This window comes from Parasteatoda tepidariorum, chromosome 2 (genome assembly GCF_043381705.1).
Source record: "Parasteatoda tepidariorum isolate YZ-2023 chromosome 2, CAS_Ptep_4.0, whole genome shotgun sequence".
In the NCBI taxonomy this organism is placed as follows: domain Eukaryota; kingdom Metazoa; phylum Arthropoda; class Arachnida; order Araneae; family Theridiidae; genus Parasteatoda; species Parasteatoda tepidariorum.
In genome coordinates, this window is record NC_092205.1 from 18,066,756 (window position 1) to 18,089,301 (window position 22,546).

The 22,546-nt window shown below is 26.9% G+C and overlaps 1 protein-coding gene across 1 annotated transcript; it reads right to left on the bottom strand.

Moving 5' to 3' along the window:
• Nucleotides 1-1,574: 1,574 nt before the first annotated feature.
• LOC107437214 (Argininosuccinate lyase) lies at nt 1,575-22,365 on the bottom strand. The gene is made up of 17 exons (XM_016049137.3): nt 22,228-22,365; nt 21,599-21,709; nt 20,676-20,762; nt 19,079-19,159; nt 18,106-18,165; nt 17,330-17,427; nt 15,206-15,283; nt 12,986-13,063; nt 11,819-11,871; nt 10,236-10,298; nt 9,739-9,853; nt 9,490-9,574; nt 5,401-5,460; nt 5,227-5,310; nt 4,285-4,365; nt 3,465-3,571; nt 1,575-1,823 (listed from the first exon to the last, which is right to left on the bottom strand). Exons 1-17 carry the CDS (start codon nt 22,228-22,230, stop codon nt 1,664-1,666), a joined length of 1,404 nt encoding a protein of 467 aa, XP_015904623.1. The 5' UTR covers nt 22,231-22,365; the 3' UTR covers nt 1,575-1,663.
• Between the last annotated feature and the right edge of the window lie 181 nt (nt 22,366-22,546).

The following is a 22,546-nucleotide window of genomic DNA, read 5'->3' on the forward strand; positions in this document are numbered from 1 at the left end:
TAATAAAAACAAATATTTGATCAATGTATAATGGTATTTAAAATCTGATATAAATTTTTTTTAATGCATTTCATTGAATTAAAATTAGTTTAAAAATCCTTATCTTGAAAAAAAAAAAAAAGAATAGCTTTCTATGAAATTATTTGATGCTTCAAAAATTTTAATTATTTTTTCCCTGGCTTCATCATTTGAAATTTTTTCAAAAATTAAATGTGGTGCACCAATTTATTTTTAGTATGGAGAGACGAATATAGTTTTATAACTTTTTATTCAAAAAATAAATTTTAAAATCGTTAAAACTGAAAAAAAAAAAAAAAAACTTTGACAGGTATATAGTAACCCCATACACGAAATAAAGAGAATCTTTAATAAGCATTAAAATAAAAATATTTTCCTTGACTTTTTCTTTCTTTTTTGCGGTATTTCTACACATTACATGTGATTTCTTCGCATGCAGAAAAATTGCAGGCAGTAAGAATGATCCTTAAATTAAATGCCCTAAAATGTATTTCATAGTAAAATGTACGCTTCTTCGTTCAAAAGGAAGCCTCTCATTTAAGTTGATTTTAGGTAAAATGAATTCGAAAACCCACCTTAACTCCACCCACCCTCATTTTGTAATCTTCTGATTTGCACTTAGAAATACAGGGAAATTCTCCCAAAGTCAGCAAGAGCACAAGTTCATTAATGGTGGAGGAAAGGGAAGGCTTCGGTAATTGTGGTCAACTTAAACTCTGCCTCTTCTTCACGTTGCATGTAGAGGCTACTAATTTGCAAGAGATGCTAGAAATAGAAACCTCATTTGCTAACAATATTTGTAGAGAGAGTAGGACAATACCTCAATTTATGTTGGAAAATCTTCTCAGTGGCTCTTTTTGGATAAGGCTCTTGTCACCAATAGTTTGCCCTTAACACGAACCTCAATCCCCAAGAAAACGTTAGGGGCCATCGTCAGTAGGACTACATACATTTAAAAAAGGAGCAGTTTCAGTCTGTGGAAGAAATGAAGTCTGCCATCATAGAAACCTGGGATAATATTGATCCTAATGGATTCCATGGTAAAGGACACACAACATCATATATTTCAGGTCATATGAAAACATGGGCGATATATTGGCTATTAGCAGTTGCGGCTTTATTTCAGATAAATTTGAATTCCTCACTATTCTTTCCGGCTTTTTTTGTTCTTTTTCTCATTTAAATATATTAATTTACTATGCCGTATTAATTAAAACAAAGAGCACAGTAAATCTTGAGCTCAATCATCTTGTAAGAGCCAAACAAACGAAATTGTTTACGTGTTTAAATAACCAGGATCGAATAAATAAATTAAAAAATAATAAAAATAAAAACTCTTAACTCAAAGCGCATATTGAAGATCAACGCTGGTGAGACATTATCATTATTCGAAATTACAACGGGCTCCGACATCTAATATTGTTCAAAAATTGAAATAAAACTTTCCAAATTGAAATCACATCCGTGTGATCACAGGCTGCTAATGTCGAAAAGGCTACAATCCTCAAGAGGCTAACAATTGAAAATACTTTTTCACCTGGATTAAATGAGCATTAAAATAAACTTCAAAAACTTTATTTTTAGAAAATAACAATAGGACTATAAATCATTTGGCAAACATCAAAAGCACTGATGTTAAAATCACTTAAACTTGAGTGGTCAAAATCTGACTATCACAGATCCATTGTTCCAGCTGCTCAACTTGTAAGAGGATGTTCTCTTTAGCTGTTCCACCAAAAGCTTGATACTGCTCAACGCTACTCTCATAGTTCCACAAAGAAGATATGTCTTCTTCAAAGCGGTCACTGAAAATGCAGATAAAAAGAGGAAGAAAAAAAACTATTAAATATTATAAGGAACTTCCAAAACTAATTTTCAAAGTAGCACACAACTCATAAAGAGGGGATAATTTTTTTGAAAATGCATAATCCAATATACTATGCATAATATTTGGGATTGGGCTGCAGATAAAAGGATTTAAAAACAGTACCATTGTTTGGGCATTAAAAGATTAAATAAGCAATACCATTGTTGAGGCCCCAAATGAAAAAATAAAAAGTATCATTGTTTAGGCTAAAGAGTGAAATAAATGCACAGCTAATTAGAACAATAATAAACAAAATAAACAGCACCACTGTTTGGACCATAAACAATAAAATAAACAGTGCCATTCTTCGGGTGACAAAGTATGAAATAAACAGTACAGTTTTCAGGATCATAAAAGATGAAATATACAGTACTACTATTGTTTGGGCCATAAATGATGAAATTAACAGTACCAATGTTTGAGTTATAAAGCATGAAACAAACAGCACAGTCGGGTCATGAAAGTTTAAATAAATAGTACCATTGTTTCTACTATAAAGGATTTGAAACATAAACCAACATTTGAATGAATGCAGTAACATTCCTATATACAATTTTTAAATTTTGTTACAAAAATTGTCAATTGATGCCACTAAAAGTATTTATTTACAAATATTTCAGAAAGTAATTAAGGAAGGCATTTGGATAATCTAATCAGAAAAAAGAGAATCTCTCTTTGAAAGGATTTGTTTTTAGGATACATTTTACTAACATAAAAATTCCTTTTACATATTAGCAAACTTAAAGAATTCTGATAAAAGTAAATGAAAATCATGAAAAAAATAAGTATTTTTAATTAAACATTGTTTGGAATCAATATTTATGAAAAAAAATTCTTAAAACGGTTTCATAAGCTCTTATTATATGAACCTCTAAAAAGCTTTTTATACAAAAATTTTATTTTTCAAATAGTAGAACGAATTCAATAAAAATGGTTTGTATTAAAAGAGTCTTGTTCAGTGATCGAAAAAACTACATTATTTTTGTAGTTTAGTACAACTACTTTGTTACAAATGTAGGTAACTACAACTACTTTGGAATTGTAGTAACTATTTCACTACTCTAAGTTAAGAAATATTTATTCATGTTTACATGAGCTAGTTTGTTTCATTTTTTTTTTTTGGATTTTTTTTCATTTAATCTTCAACTTTTCAGTGAATATTTAATTTCAAGAATGCAAAATTATCAGATCCTTAAAAAATTTTGATTGCTTAATGCTCTTTTATTTCCTGAAAGAAATTAAGTACATCAAAAATACGTTCTCTTCATTTGAAATAACATCACATCATTTAATTAAATCATTAAAAAGTACTTCTAAAATAATGAATCAATTAAAAAAAATGTCAAGACATTTAATTTTATATAACAATTACAATTAGCTTGACATTCCAATAATAATACATTAAAATAAAGTAAAAATATATAATGCAATTAAACAAAATGAATACGAAATTTCCTTCTTAAACATTGAATGCTCTTAAAAAGTACATCTATTGATTAATGTGCACAGTAAGACTATTTTTACAAAAAAAAACAACAAAAAAAAAAAAAACCCATAGATTATTTAAAATTTTTATTACCTAATGTCTTTCAAATGAGACAAAGGAAGCTCTGAAATAGTACAATTTTCTTTTTCAGCTTTTGCAACAACTTCCCCTGCAAGTTTATGAGCATCTCGAAAAGCAATCTGTCAAAATTAAACTCAATTTTAATTTAAAATATTAATATAAGTATTAATATAAAATTAAGATCTGAAATAAAACAGTAGAAAAATCATTTTTAGAGTTCTGCAATGAATGTCCATAAATTTTAGTACACAGTTTATTAATTTGTACATAGTACATTAAGTTTGTACATTGTACATTAGTTGTATTTTGCCATTAAGTTTGTAGATAGGTGTCATAGTAGCCAGCCTGTGGACAGACATGTCACTAGAACTGTTAAATAAAGCTTTGCTTGCTGGAGTAAATATACAACCACAAAGGGTTAATATATACTTTCAGGATTTTTTTAGCTATTAAAGTCAACAAATATTTAAATAAGAGATCAGAAGTGATTATTTAAATGAGTCAAAATATGTTATCAGACTCGGACAAAAAAGGCTAGCTAAAGCTAAGTAGGCATTAAAACCTATTTATTTATTAAGCTGGATCTTACATTCAAAACTGCCTTTTAAGTTTATTCTCAAATAAAGTAGTTTTTGGTGATTTTAAACCCTCCCTTGCTCTGAATGGCTGAATTTCTAATTTGTCAGAGTTTAATTGCATTTTTTTCTCACTTAAATATCAATGTGCAGTTTATAATTCTATTAATTTCAATTTTTAAAAACTTAGGAAATATATATTAAGGGCAGTCCTTATAGAACACATTGTACAAAAGTCAAAGATGCAATTTACTGACCCCTTTTCGAACTAAATAATAAGCAACATCTGTAGCAAACATATCAGATGAGAGAGCAGAAAAGCATGCATCTTTATGAATCTGAAAATTAAAATAAAAAATCAATTATTGTTTGGAAAATGTTAGAAAATATTGTTCAGATGTTACTGACAGGCATTGGCTAATTTGTATTTATAATAACATATTTTTTAATGATAGAAAAATTATGGTTCTAAACATTATCTTGAGCTTATTATGCTTGGAGATAGCTGTACAAAGATTGAACGTTACAATTTTAAATTGAATTAAGGATTTTTATAAAATATATTTAAATATAAACACATTTTCAAAATATTGTTATAATTCATTTCTGGTTATGAGATACTAATGTTAATAATATTCAAAAACAACAAATTTTTAAAATACTGTTATTATTCATTCCTGGTTATGAGATACTAATGCTAATAATCTTCGAAAACAACACATTTTTAAAATTCTGTTATGATTCATTCCTGGTTATGAGATACTAATGCTAATAATCTTCGAAAACAACACATTTTTAAAATTTTGTTATGATTCGTTCCTGGTTATGAGATACTAATGAATGCTAATAATCTTCAAAAAAAAAAGCATTCTTACAAATAAAATAATCTTGAAAATAGAATTGCAAATAACATGTCTTATAACATATGGAAGGGCTAAATAAGGGCTATATGGAGAATGCCTCAAGAATTTTCTTCAAAACTTTGCAAGTGTTTACGGTTTTGTTGAACTTTTGCACTATCTTCTTGTATTATTAGTTAAGTTTTGCTCAAAATAGAAGTGCATACAAGTTGCCACACTTTAATCAACCGTGTATTGACTATACATAAAAAATTTATTAGATACAAATAAACTTTCAGTTTCAGAGATATATTCAGCTTGTACTTCAATGAAAAGATAAGACAGTTAAATATATCTTACAGTTAAAGTTTCCAGAGTACCACAAGCCACCTGAAACAATTCTGCCAAAGTATTATAGCTATCAAACATAGGCTCTTTGTCTTCCTTTAAAAGAATAAATTAAATTTTATTAGCAAGAGTCATTGATTTTAAATTAATGTGGTGTCATTAGTTACAACAAATGAAGAAACATACCTGTAGATCCTTATTAAAGGTACTAGGCAAACCTTTCAAAACAACAAGTATTGCCATACACTGAAATATAAAATAAAATTTTTAAATTTCATGTTTATGCAAAGGGTGTAAAAGCAATATCTATTAAAATACTTGCTAAGTGTTCGATTACATTTAATTTCAATACTGCAAAAAGAAAAAAAATCATATTAAAGGCTATTGAACTATTTGATTGTTTTTCATAAATTCTCAAGTGTTCAAAAACAAATAAAAAGTCAGAAATATTTTTTAAAAAAATACTCAGCTCTGGATTTCTCTTATCCTTCTTCATTGTCATAAACTTTTGCTAATATTCTTCTTTTTTGAATAAGTTAAAACTGAGAATGTAACAAATGGTATTCGTTTCAATTTTTGAAATAAAGGAGATTCATAACTGATCAATAAGACTCAAAAGTTTTGTAATATTAAAATGGTAAAAGTATTTAAAAATATAAAAGTTTTAAAATATTGGTTACAGTATAATGCATTTTTTCCATTTTTAGAAAATATCTAGTACTATTACCAAAGCAACAGCAATTACATATTTTATAACTCTCCAAAAATCATAAAATAAGAATCATGAAGTGCATGTTAGAAAGAAAGAGTGCAAATTAAAGAAAGTACGGAGATTTTTTTACATTAACAAAAAACACTATTAAAGAATAATATGCTTAAACAATATTAAATAAAGATTTTAAATTTTTTCTGTATTAATATTTTAAAAATTAAACATTGATAATATTAATAAAAATGATTGAAAACCTTTTTTTTATCAATTAGTGTGATTTTTATTTTTTAATGCATAAATTTCGTGTTTCAAATAACTTTATTTTTAATAAAAACTGGTGCATATAAAATAGCAAATTTTATCTCAATAAATTTCATTTTTGAAATAACATGAAAGATAGTGATAACATAGAATACTTTAACTTAAGACTGAAAAATTTAAAATAGAAATTGTTAAGAGAGCATTTTATAAATGTTTTAATTAAATTTAAATGTATATTGTAAGAAAGAAATTAATTATCAGAGTTAAAGTAATAGTTATCAATATAAAAATCTCAAATTAAGCACAAAATCAGATAAGATTTTTAAATTAATAAAGCTTTATGAATGTTTTCTCCTTTTCTCCTCTTTTTCAAGAAGGCAAAGCTTATAAGTAAAATAATTAATTCTTTCGTCTTAATTATAACTTTTCTCATCATGTATTTTTTAAGGGTTAGTGGGTGAAGTTTTTAATAACTAACTATTTTTTATTTAGATCCAAGGAATCAGCTAAATTTTTCATTAACCAAATCTGAATATTAGATAGTCTTAAGCATGCTCGAGCGAAGAACATAAAAAATTCTATAGCTCAGTTATCCAAACATTAGACCAGACTTATCTCTTGTTTAAAACTTGAAAAAAAAATTTTTTAAAAATTTGGATTTATAGAATTATTTTATAAAAATGTGGATTTATAGAATCACAAACTATAACAATGGCTTATTAAAAATAATGCTTCATTCAAATTAATACTTTTTTTTTGCAATAAAAAACTTGGTTTGATGTTTTTTTGTGTGCATGAATTAATGATATTCCTTTAACTAACTTTTATATAACAGCACAGATAGAGTATTATGCAGGTTGCTCAGGAAAAAAATAGTGCCAAGTATATGGGTGCATAAGTCAACTTTTCAAACCCCCAAAATTTCACTATAAATAGGAGGTCGATACACCGATAATATAATCACACATTTGTACATCAGAAAAGTGCAATTTTTTATTCTTGAATTTAGTTATTTTATTTTGAATTGAAAAGCGTGATGAGAAATACTTACAGAATTTTTTAAAAATGCATATTCTTTACATAATTTATTCAATATCATGCTATTGAATGTTATTTTAAATTTTGTTACTTTTTTCTTTAGCATTCCTTACATAAAAAATTTCATCAAAGCAACCAAACTTTTAATAAATTATAGATAGTTGTTTTGGTCGGATATAAATAAAATCATTGATTGTTAGAAAAACCAATATCTTGGAACCCCTGTACGGAAACCTAAAGTTTCGCGGAACACTTTTTGAAAACCTTTGATTTAAATCATGTCAACCCTGAATATGCCGATTCAAAACAGTAAGCAAGACACTCGCAAAATGAAGCTTGCAAAAGCAAAACATAAATACTTACCCAATGAAGCCTCCAATAAAAGACAAAGCAGAATGCAGCAATTAAGAGTTACATAAGACTGTTGAGCAATTAAGACATTATATAATTAGTGTAAAGAAGTTTCAGATTGTTAGTAAGCATTTTGAAATGCAACAACAGGGACATCACAAAAGCTTTTAACCTGAAAGTAACAAAATGGCAAATAAAATCATAGGATCATCTAAAGATGCCTGAGCTTAAAACTTAAAATAAAAAGTCCAAAGCACTGATATAAACATTTTGTCGGTGAACTTCTTATTATGGACACAGCTCAAAATGTCTGTTTAATTTTTTCTCTAACCAATTTGTATTTTTTTAGTTAATTTTTTAAAATTGATTTTCAAATTTTTTAATATTTTTTAAAATTTTTTTGAAGAGCAATCACTCTCAAGAAAAAATATTAAAAGACAGCAGGTCTTTTTATAAGGTTGTGACGGGTTCTGTAACTTTACAACAGTGGCATTAAAATGAATTTGCCCCGTAATGAGTATGCTCAATGATCAAAAAAGCAAGAACAAAACTTCTCGTTTAGTTGTTAAACCATAACTTAAAACATTGAAAAGTCACATTTTTTGCAGCATCCATTTTCTTAAACACATTTCAAGCTATGCCCATTTATGTAAGTATGCATTTTGAGCTGTCTTTAGAATAAAAGTTCATGAAGATTTATTTATCTCAGTCAATTATCGATTTCTTTGTCTCATAGATTTAAAATTCATGTAAATTAACACAAAAATAGAGTTAACACAACATAGAATTAACAAAACATAAAATTAACATAGATGACAAGGTAACTAAGAACTCAAACATTCTCAAGGAGCACTTTTTTGTGCAAAATTAATCTGCATTGCATAAAATGAAAACCACAAATACTGCACAAGCTTGAGCTATTTGTACATTTGCAATAAGATATTTAGTACACCCTACAATGAACTTATTTGGGACCTATTATTAAGACCTAATGCCATATTTGCTACAATAGCTAAAAACTTATGATTAAATCTTTTCATAATATGCTTCTCCACTTATTTTATGCACCTCCTGAGCTGCCTTAGGTAGTCTTCTCACGTCTATAAGATTTAAAGAAGAAAATTGCTGATAACTGGCACAATCCAACACAGCAAATACAGGTTAAAAATTGTGTATTGAGTCTAAAGGCAGTTCTCAAAGACATTATCTACTGGGATGGATCAAATCTCTTAGAAATTGGTACAGTTTCGAAAATAGCCATGCTGAAAAATTTATTCTTGTGTTTGTTTACTCTTGTGTTTCCACAAAAGAAAATCAAAATCATCAAAGTCTGTAAAATACTTCAAAATTAGCATCTATATCTATATAATTTGCCTTTTCTCCATGCCAAAAAAATATTGTACTGGATGTGAAATAACTTTTTAATATTAAAAGTGTAAGACTCAGTGGCATATTTTTTTAATGTGATTTCATCTGCAACATAGTGTCTCTTAGCATCCATTTGATTTCCCTCAGACAATTGCAGTAGAATTATACACTCAAGAAAAAGAAAAATTGATTCCTGAAAAAATATACACCATGAGGATTTGCATGTATTAGTAACTTATTAAGTGAGAATAAATGTAAGAAGTTCAAGTTTCATTCAAAACAGTCAAACATTAACAAAGTTATAGATATGAGCAGTTTTGGTTCTTTCGCAGCCTCCACCATTGATGATATCCCTGCTGGAAAATGTACCAGGTGACAGAATCCAAATCCACTCAAAATGCTTACTAGAACTAGAAATCCTCCAGACTCAAACTTTCCTACAGTATTATACTTAGGTCCTGAACTATTATGATAAGAAGTTAGTTCTAAAACATAATATTTATTTTTTTAATAATTAGGGAAAAAATATAATGAAGTATACATACATTCCCTATTAATCTACCACTTTTCCCCCTGATTAATTCTAAACTGTCAGCATTTTTCTTCTGTGGCATCAAACTGCTACCAGTACTAAAAAATAGGCAAAAAAAAAATGATCTATCAGTTTTAGAAGTGAAAAAATACTAATTCAACAATCTTTACAATTAAATAAATTGTAAATTAAATTAATATGTATTATGTACAAAAAAAACAACATAATTTTATTTAAATAAAAATATGCAAAATAGAAATACCTGTAAGCATCAGCAATTGATACAAATCCAAATTCTTTTGTACTATATAGAAGCAAATCTTCTGCCCATTTACTGAAATGTGTTGCGACTAATGCACCCCAGAACAAAAATTCCGCTTTAAACAAAAACAAAAAAATAAATAAAAAAATTAAAATAAACAAATAAATAAAAAAAATTAAAATAAAAAAGAAATAATAAAAATAATAAATAAATATATTATTTTTTATTATTTAAATATAATATACCCCCTCAATAAAGTAAGGGGGTATATTCTGCATGTGAGCTATTCAAATAATGCATAAACATATTTTTGATTATCTTGATAATTTAGTTTTTTTTCCTGGTGTAGGTAATTTAGTATTTCATGTAAGTATTCATTCTTTTCTTTGTGGCAAACATAAGCAAATCGCAATTTACCTTAGCTGTTTTGTAATATTTGAACAGCTGTCTACGTATATTAATGAAGCTTAAAAAGAAGAATAAATAAATATGCTAACCAATGAAGTCCCTGTCACCTACAGCATGAAGACTATTTGGAGTACAACCAGAGAACCCAAGCTCTAAAATAAAATTAAAAAGGTTTTTATATTAAGTAAAATGACAAAAATAATTTCACAAAAAATATTTAATGTCATTAAACGAAGAGAAGATAAAACTTTTATATGTTTTTAATAACTCCACATATGTTAAAAAAGCTAATATGACAATTTCAAATACCTAATTGTATAAAATTTACATCCACCAAATACAAAATTTGTAGTATCCATAATAAAGAAATTATTTTAACCATCCTCAACATTTTCTATAAGCATGTAAATGACAAAAACTACATTTTTGTCTTCATAGTAATTACTAAAAGCACAAAATGGCATTAATATTATTTTGTGAAATATGATACAGTGTATTACGTTTAGCACAGCTCCCATTATCACAGCCCTCAACCCTCATTACAGCGACTCTTCCATTATCACTACAAATAAAATCCCATTTGCTATTTCATAGATGCAATGTTATTTTAATGCCCATTATAATGTCCACACTGAACTGTTCATTCTAATATAGCGACCCAAATTACGTCCTTTTATTTAGAAAAGGTTTCAAAGCAACACCACATCCTCGTGTAGTAATAAAACCATAATTTCCATTGATGTTATCACACAACAAATGTAAAATACCTTGAATCCCCTTTGAATGAAGAGTTATATAACTTCCTAAATTCTTATCTTAAGTACAAGGCGGTAGTTGTTTATGGTTATTCATAATCTATGCTATTTTCTTTTTAAAGGATACAATAAATATACCAATCATACCCTTCTTGTGTGAAAATTGTTTTAACTCTTTGTGAAATGTCATTCCGCTAGTGCGCTTTATATTTCAATTCAAAATCGTGAGGTCTTCACAATTATTTTGACAAGTATTATTTATCCAATATGACAGCCCCAAACCCGCAGATAATTTTTAATGCATTTTTTTTTATGAAGTATTTTTTAAAGGGTACTAGTATAGAAAAAAAGTTGCTTTATTACCAATTTTTCTGTTATCTACTAAATTCTTATTAAAGTAAAGCATTGCTTTGTCAAAAATAATAAAGCATTTTTTTTAGCTATGAGTTACAATTAATGGTATTTTTGTGCATTCACAATATAACGATCTCATATTATAAAGTCTGTCTTCAAAATTATTTTGATGTGTATTATTTATCCAAAATGGCAGCCCTGAACCAGCATATTATTTTTAATGTACTCTTCACCAATGAAGTACTCTTTTAAAGGGTAGTCTTATGTTTTTATTAGCATAGAAAAAAGTTGGGTTATTACAAATTTTTCTGTTACCTACTAAATTCTCATTAAACTAAAGCATTGCTTTGTTAAAAATAATAAAGCCTTATTTTAGCTATGAGTTATAGTAATTGTGCACTCACAATATAACAATCTAAGTCTGCTTTCACCCAGACCACGAAGGCTCTTATATTAAGCATCGGCTGAATTTAAATTTGTTTTCGTCATAGCATAAAACTGTTAGAAGAATATATGTACACAAAGAAAAAAATTGGAAAAAGAAAGTTTATTTCAAAAATTACCTTTTGCAAGGAAGTCCCTGTCAATAGGAAAGGGATTACCTGCCAGTGCTCCACTGGAAAAAATAAATATGAATTTATTCATAAATAAAGCTTTATTTAAAACAGGATAACAAGGAATTAATAGCTTATCATAAATCATAAAAATTTTTAGAACAGGAGAATTTTTTGATATTAACTTGTTAACTGTTCTACATTTTGAAAAAATTAACATGAATAAATTTCTGTTAAGTACAGTGTCACTGAAAACAAATAGCAAGGAGAAAATTCAATTAAATATTTCTTATCTTAGCAACTTAAGTATCATTTCTATTAATTAATAAATAAGTGTGATTATGAAAGATTTTTCAAAATAAAAACTTCATTCAGAAAATAAACTTAAAAAAAACTTTAGTAAAACTTGAATTAGAAAATTAATTGTGCTGCATAGTAGCAATAATTTTATAATTCATTAACGTTAAAAAGTAACTTTCTTTTCATATTACTAAAATTAATTAAACAACAACTTTAATCTTTTTTTGGACTTTACATAGTCTGATTTTCCATTTGAGTAAACTATTTATATACCGTAAACAAAATGACTTAGATCAAAATGACTTAGATCAAAACTACAAATAAATACTTGTTAGCAAAACTATGAATATATTGTTACAATATATTGTTTACATAGAGGGTTACAATTAAGTTACACTAAAAAATAAATAAATAAAAAACTGATATACTTTGAATAGTTAATAGTGAGATTCAATTAAAAAAAAGCAGTTGAATGCATGTTAGGATTTTTTGAGCATACACATTTTTACTGTAGTCATTTTTCATTTTTCAGTGAAAATATAGAAAGATAAAGATGACGTTACTGAGAATATATATGTCTCAACAATACAAAACTCATTCAAACTATCTGGTTACTTTTAAAATTTAAATAACATTTTTGGATTTAATAGTTTTTGAAAGTTTTATTTTCTGCATAGCTCAAAAAATTTAACCCAGTAGTTGCAACTTACTAAGTTTAAATTAGGTAGGGGTACATAGAATACCAGCCTGATTAAACTTTATATTATGATTGAGTTTAAAATAATTTTGTACTGGTTTTTTAATTTTGATTTTAGTAAATTTTTGATGTAATAGTAAATTTTTGATGTTGATAATCTATTATAAATTAATATTCACCTTCCCAATGGACTTATATTCATTCTAGAAATGACATCCTCCAATTTATTAGCATCATTGTGAAAATACCACGCGTAACTGAAAGAATAGGAAACTAATTAAGATAAAAAAAACAAAGTTAAATGGTATTAAATTTCATAAACAAAGTTATTGATAAGATATTTTATTTTTCTTCAAATCGCATTTTAATTGAAAACCATGATGTTACGCAAGTTGGTGATAGTGAAAACTCAAACTAGAAGATGAGAACTTAGTATTTGTTGAGCAAGTACTTTAAGAAAATTAATTATAAATGATATTACTTATGCAGATAATGTTAGATATATTGGTTAGCAATAACTATGAGTTTACAGTTGCTACTGATCACAGATAATCATAGATACCACACACAACAACGCTAATGAAAGTCTAACTATGGAGTTCTGCAGAACTAGTAATAATTTTTGAAACCTGCATTTATATTTAACAATAACAAACTAATTATTATCAATATGCATTATTTCATACATTCAACATGTACCAACCTTTATTTATATCAACAATCAATTAGGTATTTAATTTTTTTATTGCCTTCATGAAACAATTTAAAGTAAATTTCCAATAAAAAAATAAAAAGTTTTTAATAACAATATCTTGAATTAATTATGCATTTATAAAAAATTGCATTAATATTTCCGGTTACACTTTTCCTTTTCAATTAAAAAATAAAGAAATAAAAACTGAATTTGTTCAAAAAGAAATATTTTAATAATCACTCTCAATATTTTTGGCAGTTCTTTTTAGCACATGTATATAAAACAAAAACAAATTCTGAACTAAGTTAGAAACAGCTCCAGGAGACCCATTCTAGATCAATTGTTAGACACAATATAAATTTTAAGATTATTTATAATAAAACAATCAAAAATTTTTATTTCTTTTATTAGTAAAAATAAAAAAGTCTTTTATTGGCTAATACACTCACAAGTGTTCGTATATACTTTATTTATAAGGCCAAGATTCTGCCAAAAGAGGCTCGATCATTTAGGGTCACATATACAAAAAAATTGGGAACCACCTCTCTAACTCTAATGAACAACAGCAGGCAGTATCAATTTCAGATTGTAGGCAAAACAAGAGATAAACAGTTTTTATGGATATGAGGTAGCAACTACAAGGAGAAATTTTAAAAATAGTAGCACATTTTTCATGAGGTTGTAGTAAATTTTAAAGATTTTAATTTCACTTTCATTTCAACAATTCAGTAGGTATGTTTTAAGATCTCTATATATTTCATTTAATTTGTAAATATATTTTGGTTGATAGGATTTAATATGTTTTTTAATCTTTCTGACCCTCTTTTAATATTGTTCGCATTTGTCATAATCCAGAGATTCTCAACGATCGACATGGAAAATGGCTAAAGAACATATTGTTGAATACCTTGATAACTGACCATTTCAACCTTAAACCTCATTGTTACGACAAACCGCTTTCCTGGTTAGCTATGGGTGGATAAAATCATATTGGAAAGATCCACTTGCAACAGGAAAGGTAGTTAGTGATGTTAGAGAACAGCAGAGTAGTGAGAGAAAACCAAAGAGAGATAACTCACCTGATTAATTTCATCATATAATAATTTACACAATATCAGTGCCACTAAAAATTAAATAAAAAACTGCAGACAATTTACTTAAAACATTAAAAATTTTTTAAATTACTACCTAACAGGAATCCTGATATAGCAGCCAACAACTCTGCCACCTAGTGACTTGCCAAACAGCTTTCACAAGAGGTAAATAAAAATATTCTTTGATGTAAACAAAGCACAATTTGGAGAATAATGTCAGTGGATTGATGCAGGTGATCCACTGAATGTTATAAATTATTAATCCACAGAATGTTTACAGTAGGTGGATTTAGTTATATTGGAGATTCAGGTATTTTCTCATTAGATATGTTAATTTATTTAAAATAATGCCTAATAAGTATTGTTAGCGTTATTTTATTCCAGAAAATATACATGAATTCAGTTCTCAGTCAACAAATTTTTTTTCAGAAGGCTTAAAATTTAATAAATGACCGACTAACTTTCCGAAGCCTTTCAAAGAATTCTGTTAAGAAGAAAAAATTTGATTGTCATAACAAGAGCGCAGAAATATATGAATGGCTTTTATTAGAAAATTAAAGGAGACTATATAAAAGAACAAATTACACTTTAAAATAGCTCATGCTTAATACCTGAGAAGCCAGTGACTCCACCTTATCGCTTGAGCTCTTTGGAGATGAGTATATCCAGGCATCAGAATATCAATTTCTCTGTAAAAAACAAATAAGAATAAATGGAATTATTTTTACTTTATACATTTTTCAATGCACTTGGTAAAGATTATTTAATATATGATATAAAATTAAATGTGTTTTCTTTACACCAACAATAATAAGGCTAAGTAATTTATGTCTTCTTAATTAAATACAGAGGAATCCCACTTTTATGTTGTCCGTTTCGTACGTTGTCTAACTTCATGTGCCATTTTTGGCTGGTCTGTGAAAATTGCCTATACTGAAAATGTAAAATTATTCCAGATTTTACAGTGCACTTTTCAAGAAATCTAACTTCAAACAGATCAAAAAAATTTTTTATTTACAAAGCTCAAACTAACCTTTGAGTTCTTCAGCTTTTTTTTATTTTTAAAGAGACTTATTTATCAGCTGTTTGAAGCTGATCTGACATTCTTTTTAATCAATCTCTTAGTCCTTTTGTCTGTGAGAGGGGATTTCACTCTTGAGTTGAAATCTGAAAGATGGGGAGATATTCAAAGCACAGGAAGGCAGATTAAAAGAAGTGTGGGAGCTTAAAATGTAAAATTTGCCAGTTCAATTTTTTTCAGCTAACTTCAACCTTTGAATCTTGGAATAATGAAATCTTTTAAAGAACATTACACTAAACAACTGGCTAGGTAATCCTTTTTCTTAAATCAGGTGACTTGCAAAATGTTTCTAAAGCAAAAAAATAAATAAATAAATAAATGTTCTGGAAGCTCTGACTCTGATTTCTACAGCATTAGATAGCGTCGACTAAAATGCATTTAAATAGGTTTAATAAAGCAGACTTCTTGGCATCTAATGAGAGCATAAGGCCTTCAGAATAAAATTGGCTAAAAATCTTCCAAAGTCAATGACGTGCATATCCACTGCAACACACAAACATTACTTTTCAACTCCTTTAATATTTCATTTAATGCTTGTTCCCGATGATAGTGATGAAAATGATGATCATGAGTAAAAAATATAGGAAGATATAACCACAACTGATCAAGAATTCCAAAGCACAAAAATTCTGAAACAATATTTATTTGTAAATGTAAACCAAAAAAGAAGTTTGTAAACAATAGTAGAGATAGAGATAGGAGGGATATTGTTGAATTCGTATCTAAAAACGAAAAACAAGGAAAGATTACACATTATTTCTAAAAGTCATCTCGTAAGTGCAATTTTTTAAAAATATACTGCATTTTTTAAAAAACTTATTTTACGTTTCCTGCTTCATGCGATTTTTATCGCTAGTTCGATGGAAAACATAGATTTGAGGTTCCAATGTATTTTCTTCACCTCTAAACTGGCACTAGGTAAACTTTATAGAAAGATTTTAATGGACTGCTGATTAATTGCAAAACAGAGAAAATACATCAGAAAAAAACATTACAGTCACAAGAAATGGTAATCATATTTGATATGTTATTCTGATCACATTGTTACTTTCATGGTCTTAATTATAAAATTATGAGACTTGATTTACGTGATTGCCTGGCTGTTGCCACAAATCTTTACTTTTTAAAATACAAGAAAATAAAAGAATTTGATAGTTGCAACTTTAGATGTTTTTATCCATTTATTTATTAGACAAGTTTAGTTTCACTACCTCAGAAAAAAATAAAAAGGTTATACCTAATAATAGTTTATTAATAAAAGGGTATGGTTAAAATGGTGAACTTCTATGACCCAAAGAATTTGGTTACCTAAGATAGGTTTAGTTTTAGTTAATTCAGATAACTAAGTTTTACTGTATATAAAATGGTTTAAAATCATAAATCCATTTATCATTAAAGTGGATAATAACAATTTAAAGAATTAAATACGATAATATTTTACTGCATGTTTTTGTTAACACAGCTCACAAAAATATACAAAAGTTTGTAAATTGATGATTGAACAATAAAAGAAAACAGTTTTGTTCCATTATTATGCATTAGAAAATAATCAAATGTTCACATTAATACTTTCGTACCCTGTTTAATAGGCAAGAATAAATAAGAATTTCGAAAATGATAAACAACATATTTTGAGAAGATTTTTCACACAAACCTCTTAGCTCGTTCGCAGCAAATTCTAATAAAGCATATCAACATTGATTTTAAAACTGATGACTGCTCTCTTAGCCATAAGCGGACATCAGTAGCAACCTGGTGTAAAATAATTTCATACATAAGAGATGAATTTCAAAAATATTACTATTAATTGCATGAAATACTCATTTGAAATAATAATATTTTAAATTTAGCACTAAGGTTTCCTGGTTTAAAAAAAATAGAGCATTACAAATCTGTCAAAAAAAAATTTCTTTTTTAATTTTACAAATTAGACAATAACCTTAACTGTACTTACTAAAAATAATCAAATTTAAAACTATACTTATTTTCAAATTAAAATACAAGTTTCAACTATCAATAAAGATTTTTTTTAAAATAAGAAACAATAACTATTTTTTATAAGTTCTTTTGAGCAAAATGATAAGCATTTCAATTGCTTTATTAACTCTTAAACTGTAGATCCTGAACTCAGTTTAGGGTGAGTTCAGGATGTCAGAGTGAGTTCAAAATGGATATTTTCCAGTTTAAAAAATAAATACTTCATTACATTATTCATTAAAGAAATACTACCTGGGTTGAAACTTTTTGTATCTTTCTTTATATGAATAAAAAAAAAATTAAAGTAGCAGGACTGTACAAGGGTTGAAAGAAAATTAACCTGATTTAGTAAAACACAGTAGCTTTTCACTTAAAAATTAGAAAATCTTCTAAGTTAAACTGAGTATAAATAATATCTACTTTAGTGTTTAACATTAACAAAAATAAATGTACCTGATCATTACGACTGCGACCAACATGCAGTTTACCGCCAACTTCGTTTCCAATAATTTCCTATAAATTATTACAAAATTAGATATGTAGTTTTATTTATGTCAGACAAGATGGTTATTTATTATAAAAGTTGCTATGATAAAGTACTTATACACTAAATGACTTATACACTAAATAAATTAAATGACTTTACTTTTAACCTGATTCTATAAATGAATTCATTTAATTTTTTGTCTTATTTTTTACACCTTTTAAAAGAAAAGTTTTAACCCTTGCTTTTCTCAGAGCAATCCTCCACTCAAATTAATAATTTTTTGTCCAACTCAAAGAAATAATTTTCGTTTTTTTGTCATATTTTTATGTCTGTAAGAATCAAAATAACGTGGTAATTTAAAATTTGAAAAAATAAGGACATTGTTAATGATAAATTTTAATAATTTTAAACAATTATGAATTTAATTTAATCATTACAATACATTTTCTGTTTTCGTTGAAAATCTTAGACTTTGACACATTTTCACTGAACCTTTTTTTGGGGGGGATGGCAGAAATAAAATAAATACTTATTTCCCTTATATTAAAAAAAAAAAAAAAAANAAAAAAAAAAAAAAAAAAAAAAAAAAAAAAAAAAAAAAAAAAAAAAAAACAGCAACTAGTTTTAGAAACAGAATTCTCCCTTCTTATTTATTTTAGAACTTAAAATGTTTTTCGGAAAATTTTGAAAAAATTTAAATCTTTAATGAAACTTTGTTTATAGGCACTTGATATAACACTACTTTAAGGTGATAGCTAAACAAATAAATTTAATTAATGAGGAATCAAAAAGTTAGTTAAAAAATCAAACAAAATATTTTTAATAGGTACTTGATATAACACTGCTTTAAGCCAATAACTAAACAAGTAGGTAAGTTTTAATTCATGATGAATCAAAAAATTACTTAAAGAATCAAATAAAATATTTTTTTGCTCAAACCTTTAGCCTTCTTTCATTTGCCGAGTGGATATCTTCATCATTTTTCAAAACAAATGTTTTTGAAGCCCATTCCTCAGATACCTATAAAAAATTCCTGTTAAATAATGATAATTTAAAAGATACTATTATGCCCTGAAACACATGTATGCAAACTGTATTTCTTCTAAATTGCAATCTTCATTTTTTTTAAATCATACTTTTGTTATTGCTTTAAATCAAAGATTATCAGCTACACCAGACCATCTCATTGAAACCAATCAAAAAATAAAATACGGCCTTATTAAATTTAGACATTTAAGTATATGAGTGGGAGAGGTCTGACTTGCTTTGCATGAATGAAACTCAGTGGCCTTGTTAACTTTGGAAAGTCTGTTAAAAATTCATAAGATATTTTTTTAGGAACTATGATGAATCAAATTCACTGGAAATTTTGAGCGTTCACAAGGAATTTTGAGCTAGAGAGACCACAGTATTCTTTTTCCAACGAACCAAGGATAAATTATGCTACAATGTTGTCAAATACTAGATTTTGTAGGTACAAAATATCAAGAAAGGTAATGTTTATAAAGGTGAATAAGAAAAGTATTTTGTACAAGGGTAATTCCCAAAGTACAATCTCATGTTATTAAGAAATTGATTTAATTAGCTTCTCGACAAAACAAAAGAAGATAATCTAGTGCCTTGATGTGACGTGCCTCTAGTGATTAAGAACTGAAATTTGTAAATGAAACTTAATTTATACAGTAAAACTTATAGCTTAAGTGCAAAATTTTTAATGCTAAAAAAAGAAGTAATCGTAAGAAAAATGAAAAGAAAAAAAATAATAAACTGTTAATTTGCATTGATAAATTCTATTATGTGTGGATTAAAGTTTTAAATATGACTACATTGTAATGGAATGTTTATAAGGGGAACAAAATGTTAGAAATTTCTGCTATAATGCATATTTAAATGGAAGTAATGCAGGTTATATTATATATACTTTTTTTTAACATTTTAACTATTATTTTAATTTTTTTTTAGCTCTGCTAAATTGAGTAGAAATGATTTATTTCTACAATGGAAGTGAGGTCCTAGTTTCTCAATGAAGTTAAACTTGCTATTAGTTGAACTACTACTGCCAATAATAATTTTCCAGGTATGTAACAATGGGATGATTTTTCAATTTGATGAGAACAAACAATATTTCCTATTTTTTACCAAAATTAAATTCTGTGGTTATTCTAAGTTTCCCTTACTTTTCTCTGTGGTTATTATAAGTTTCCCTTACTTTCACAGAACATAAAGATTTTCATAGATCAGTAAAATTGGCTTTTTTAAATCCTTCAGGACTGTGATCTCATATATGTGATCATGTGTTTTTAACTTCATGGTTCATGATATCATATATGAAATGAACCTTTCTGTCTCCAATGGCCTAAGATCACTCAATATCAGACACTTGTATTACAATTTGTCAATAAATATAAACTCTTTAGTATGTATAGACTCAAAGTTTATGAGCAAAGAGAAGCGCTTATTCCTCTATCAACCTGTCTTTAAAAGTCTAAAGCTCAACAACAGTCAAGACATAGTTTTATAAATAAAAAACACTAACCTGAGTCAATCCAAAAACAATTTTTTCACTTTCTTCCACAGTTACTAAACCACACTTTTCTAAAGCTTTCACATATGCAAGACTTCCCTGAAATAAATTTCAAAAAATAATTATGAAAATTTTAAAAATTAAAAAAAAATAGTAGTAGGCTGTTGTATCACAAATTACGAACTTTATTAGGTGCTATTCTCTCCCATGGAACATAAATATAGTACCACATTACACATATTAGTATACTAAGTACTTATTACTACAGCAACCATAACCTCAATGCCTATGAGTTCTACCAATTACCACAATTAAAGCATCATCACCAGCTTCAATAATAGTTTGGGAATTTTTTATTTGTCCTTTATTAGAATAGTACTATTTTATTATTTATCAAGAAACGGAATCACTGATTTTTAGCTCATTTAGTGTTACTTCTATTCAATGATTAAATAATCCACTAATGTGCATAATTCCATCTGCAGTTTTTTTCATTAATTTATTCACTTACATAATCCACTGTATCTAGATTCATTGTAAGACAGTTATAATGAAGAAAAACATTAAAATGTCACTCATTAAATTTTAAGTGACAGCTAATAATATTTAATGATGCTGAACCAAAAATTATAAGATACAACGACATCATTAGCAGAAAAAAAGAGTGATTATCATAGTAATAGAAAATATTAAATAATGCTTACCAATTAAATCATGGTCACATATATTTTCTTTTTCTAAACAAACATTGACTTGAACCTCATAAAAATTAATAAACTGCAATTTTTTGTTTCTATTAAATTATTCTGTTAATAACACCTCAGCAAAAGAGTGAATACAGTTTTCAAAACAGAACATGATTGACAAATTTATTGGACTTTTAAGACAGAAATCTATAAAGGTTATAGGCAAATCAAAAACTTTGTCATTCTTACTTTTATATCAACATCCCATAACACTTTATCAAATGTTATCGAGTTGTTGAAGGATTCCATAGCAGGATTCAAGCCTTCACTAAATCTTCCACCCCATAATTTTTCATGTGCCTATCAAGAGAATCAAAATTATTAATGTTAGCTTCATTCCATATGTTTTAAACAGTTTAAATGAATTAATTCTTACACAAGTACACTTATATCGTCATTAAATCGTCCATGTTTATCCTCTATGCATGTTGGTTATACAATATAAAAGAATTAATTACCAGACAAGTTTTTTTTAAACTACAATGGCGATTAGAGACGGCAGATCACAATACGGAAATATTCTCCACACACTCATACATATTAATAAAAATTTAAGAGACTGAAAATCTGAATTTGATATTAATACTAGAAAAATTGTAATTGAATCCAATTTTTTTAAATGTTTAACGAAAAATTCCTTGTTTCACAGAAAATGATAAATTTCTTCAAAATTACGTCGCATTTAAATGTAATACGACATGATTTAAAACAATTTTCTTAATTAAAAGTCTTGATGCATATTACGAACTTTAAACAATTCTACAATAGTAGTGTTAACAAAATGTCCCCCCTTTTTAGTTTTTAATAATAAAAAATACCATTTTGGAAATGAATTCTCTTGTTATCAGACAGCAAAATTTTCAGAAATATCAAAAGGAATCTTTGGAAAGTGAGTTGATCTTAAATCGCTAACCAGCTGAAACCACCTGAACTTTGTTTAGTAAACAAAAGTGCTTTCTTATTGCCATATACATAAAGAAAAATATAATTACACAAGAAGGACAAAATAGAAAACAGAAAAGAATATCAAAATATGAGCTATAAAAAATTATAAAAGATACAATAAGAAACATTAAATTCTTGAAAGATATTTCTATTGTAAATTATTTTAATTAAATAAATTACTAAATTTGATAA

Bases quoted from the DNA above. Each gene is read 5' to 3' on its own strand.
- LOC107437214 (XM_016049137.3), bottom strand. The intron at 19,160-20,675 runs GTTAGTGTTTTT...AATTTTTTATAG, and splicing joins TTGTTTTTGGATTGACTCAG to GTATCTGAGGAATGGGCTTC. The intron at 5,461-9,489 runs GTATGTATACTT...TTTATATTTCAG, and splicing joins GTGGTAGATTAATAGGGAAT to TGTATGGCAATACTTGTTGT.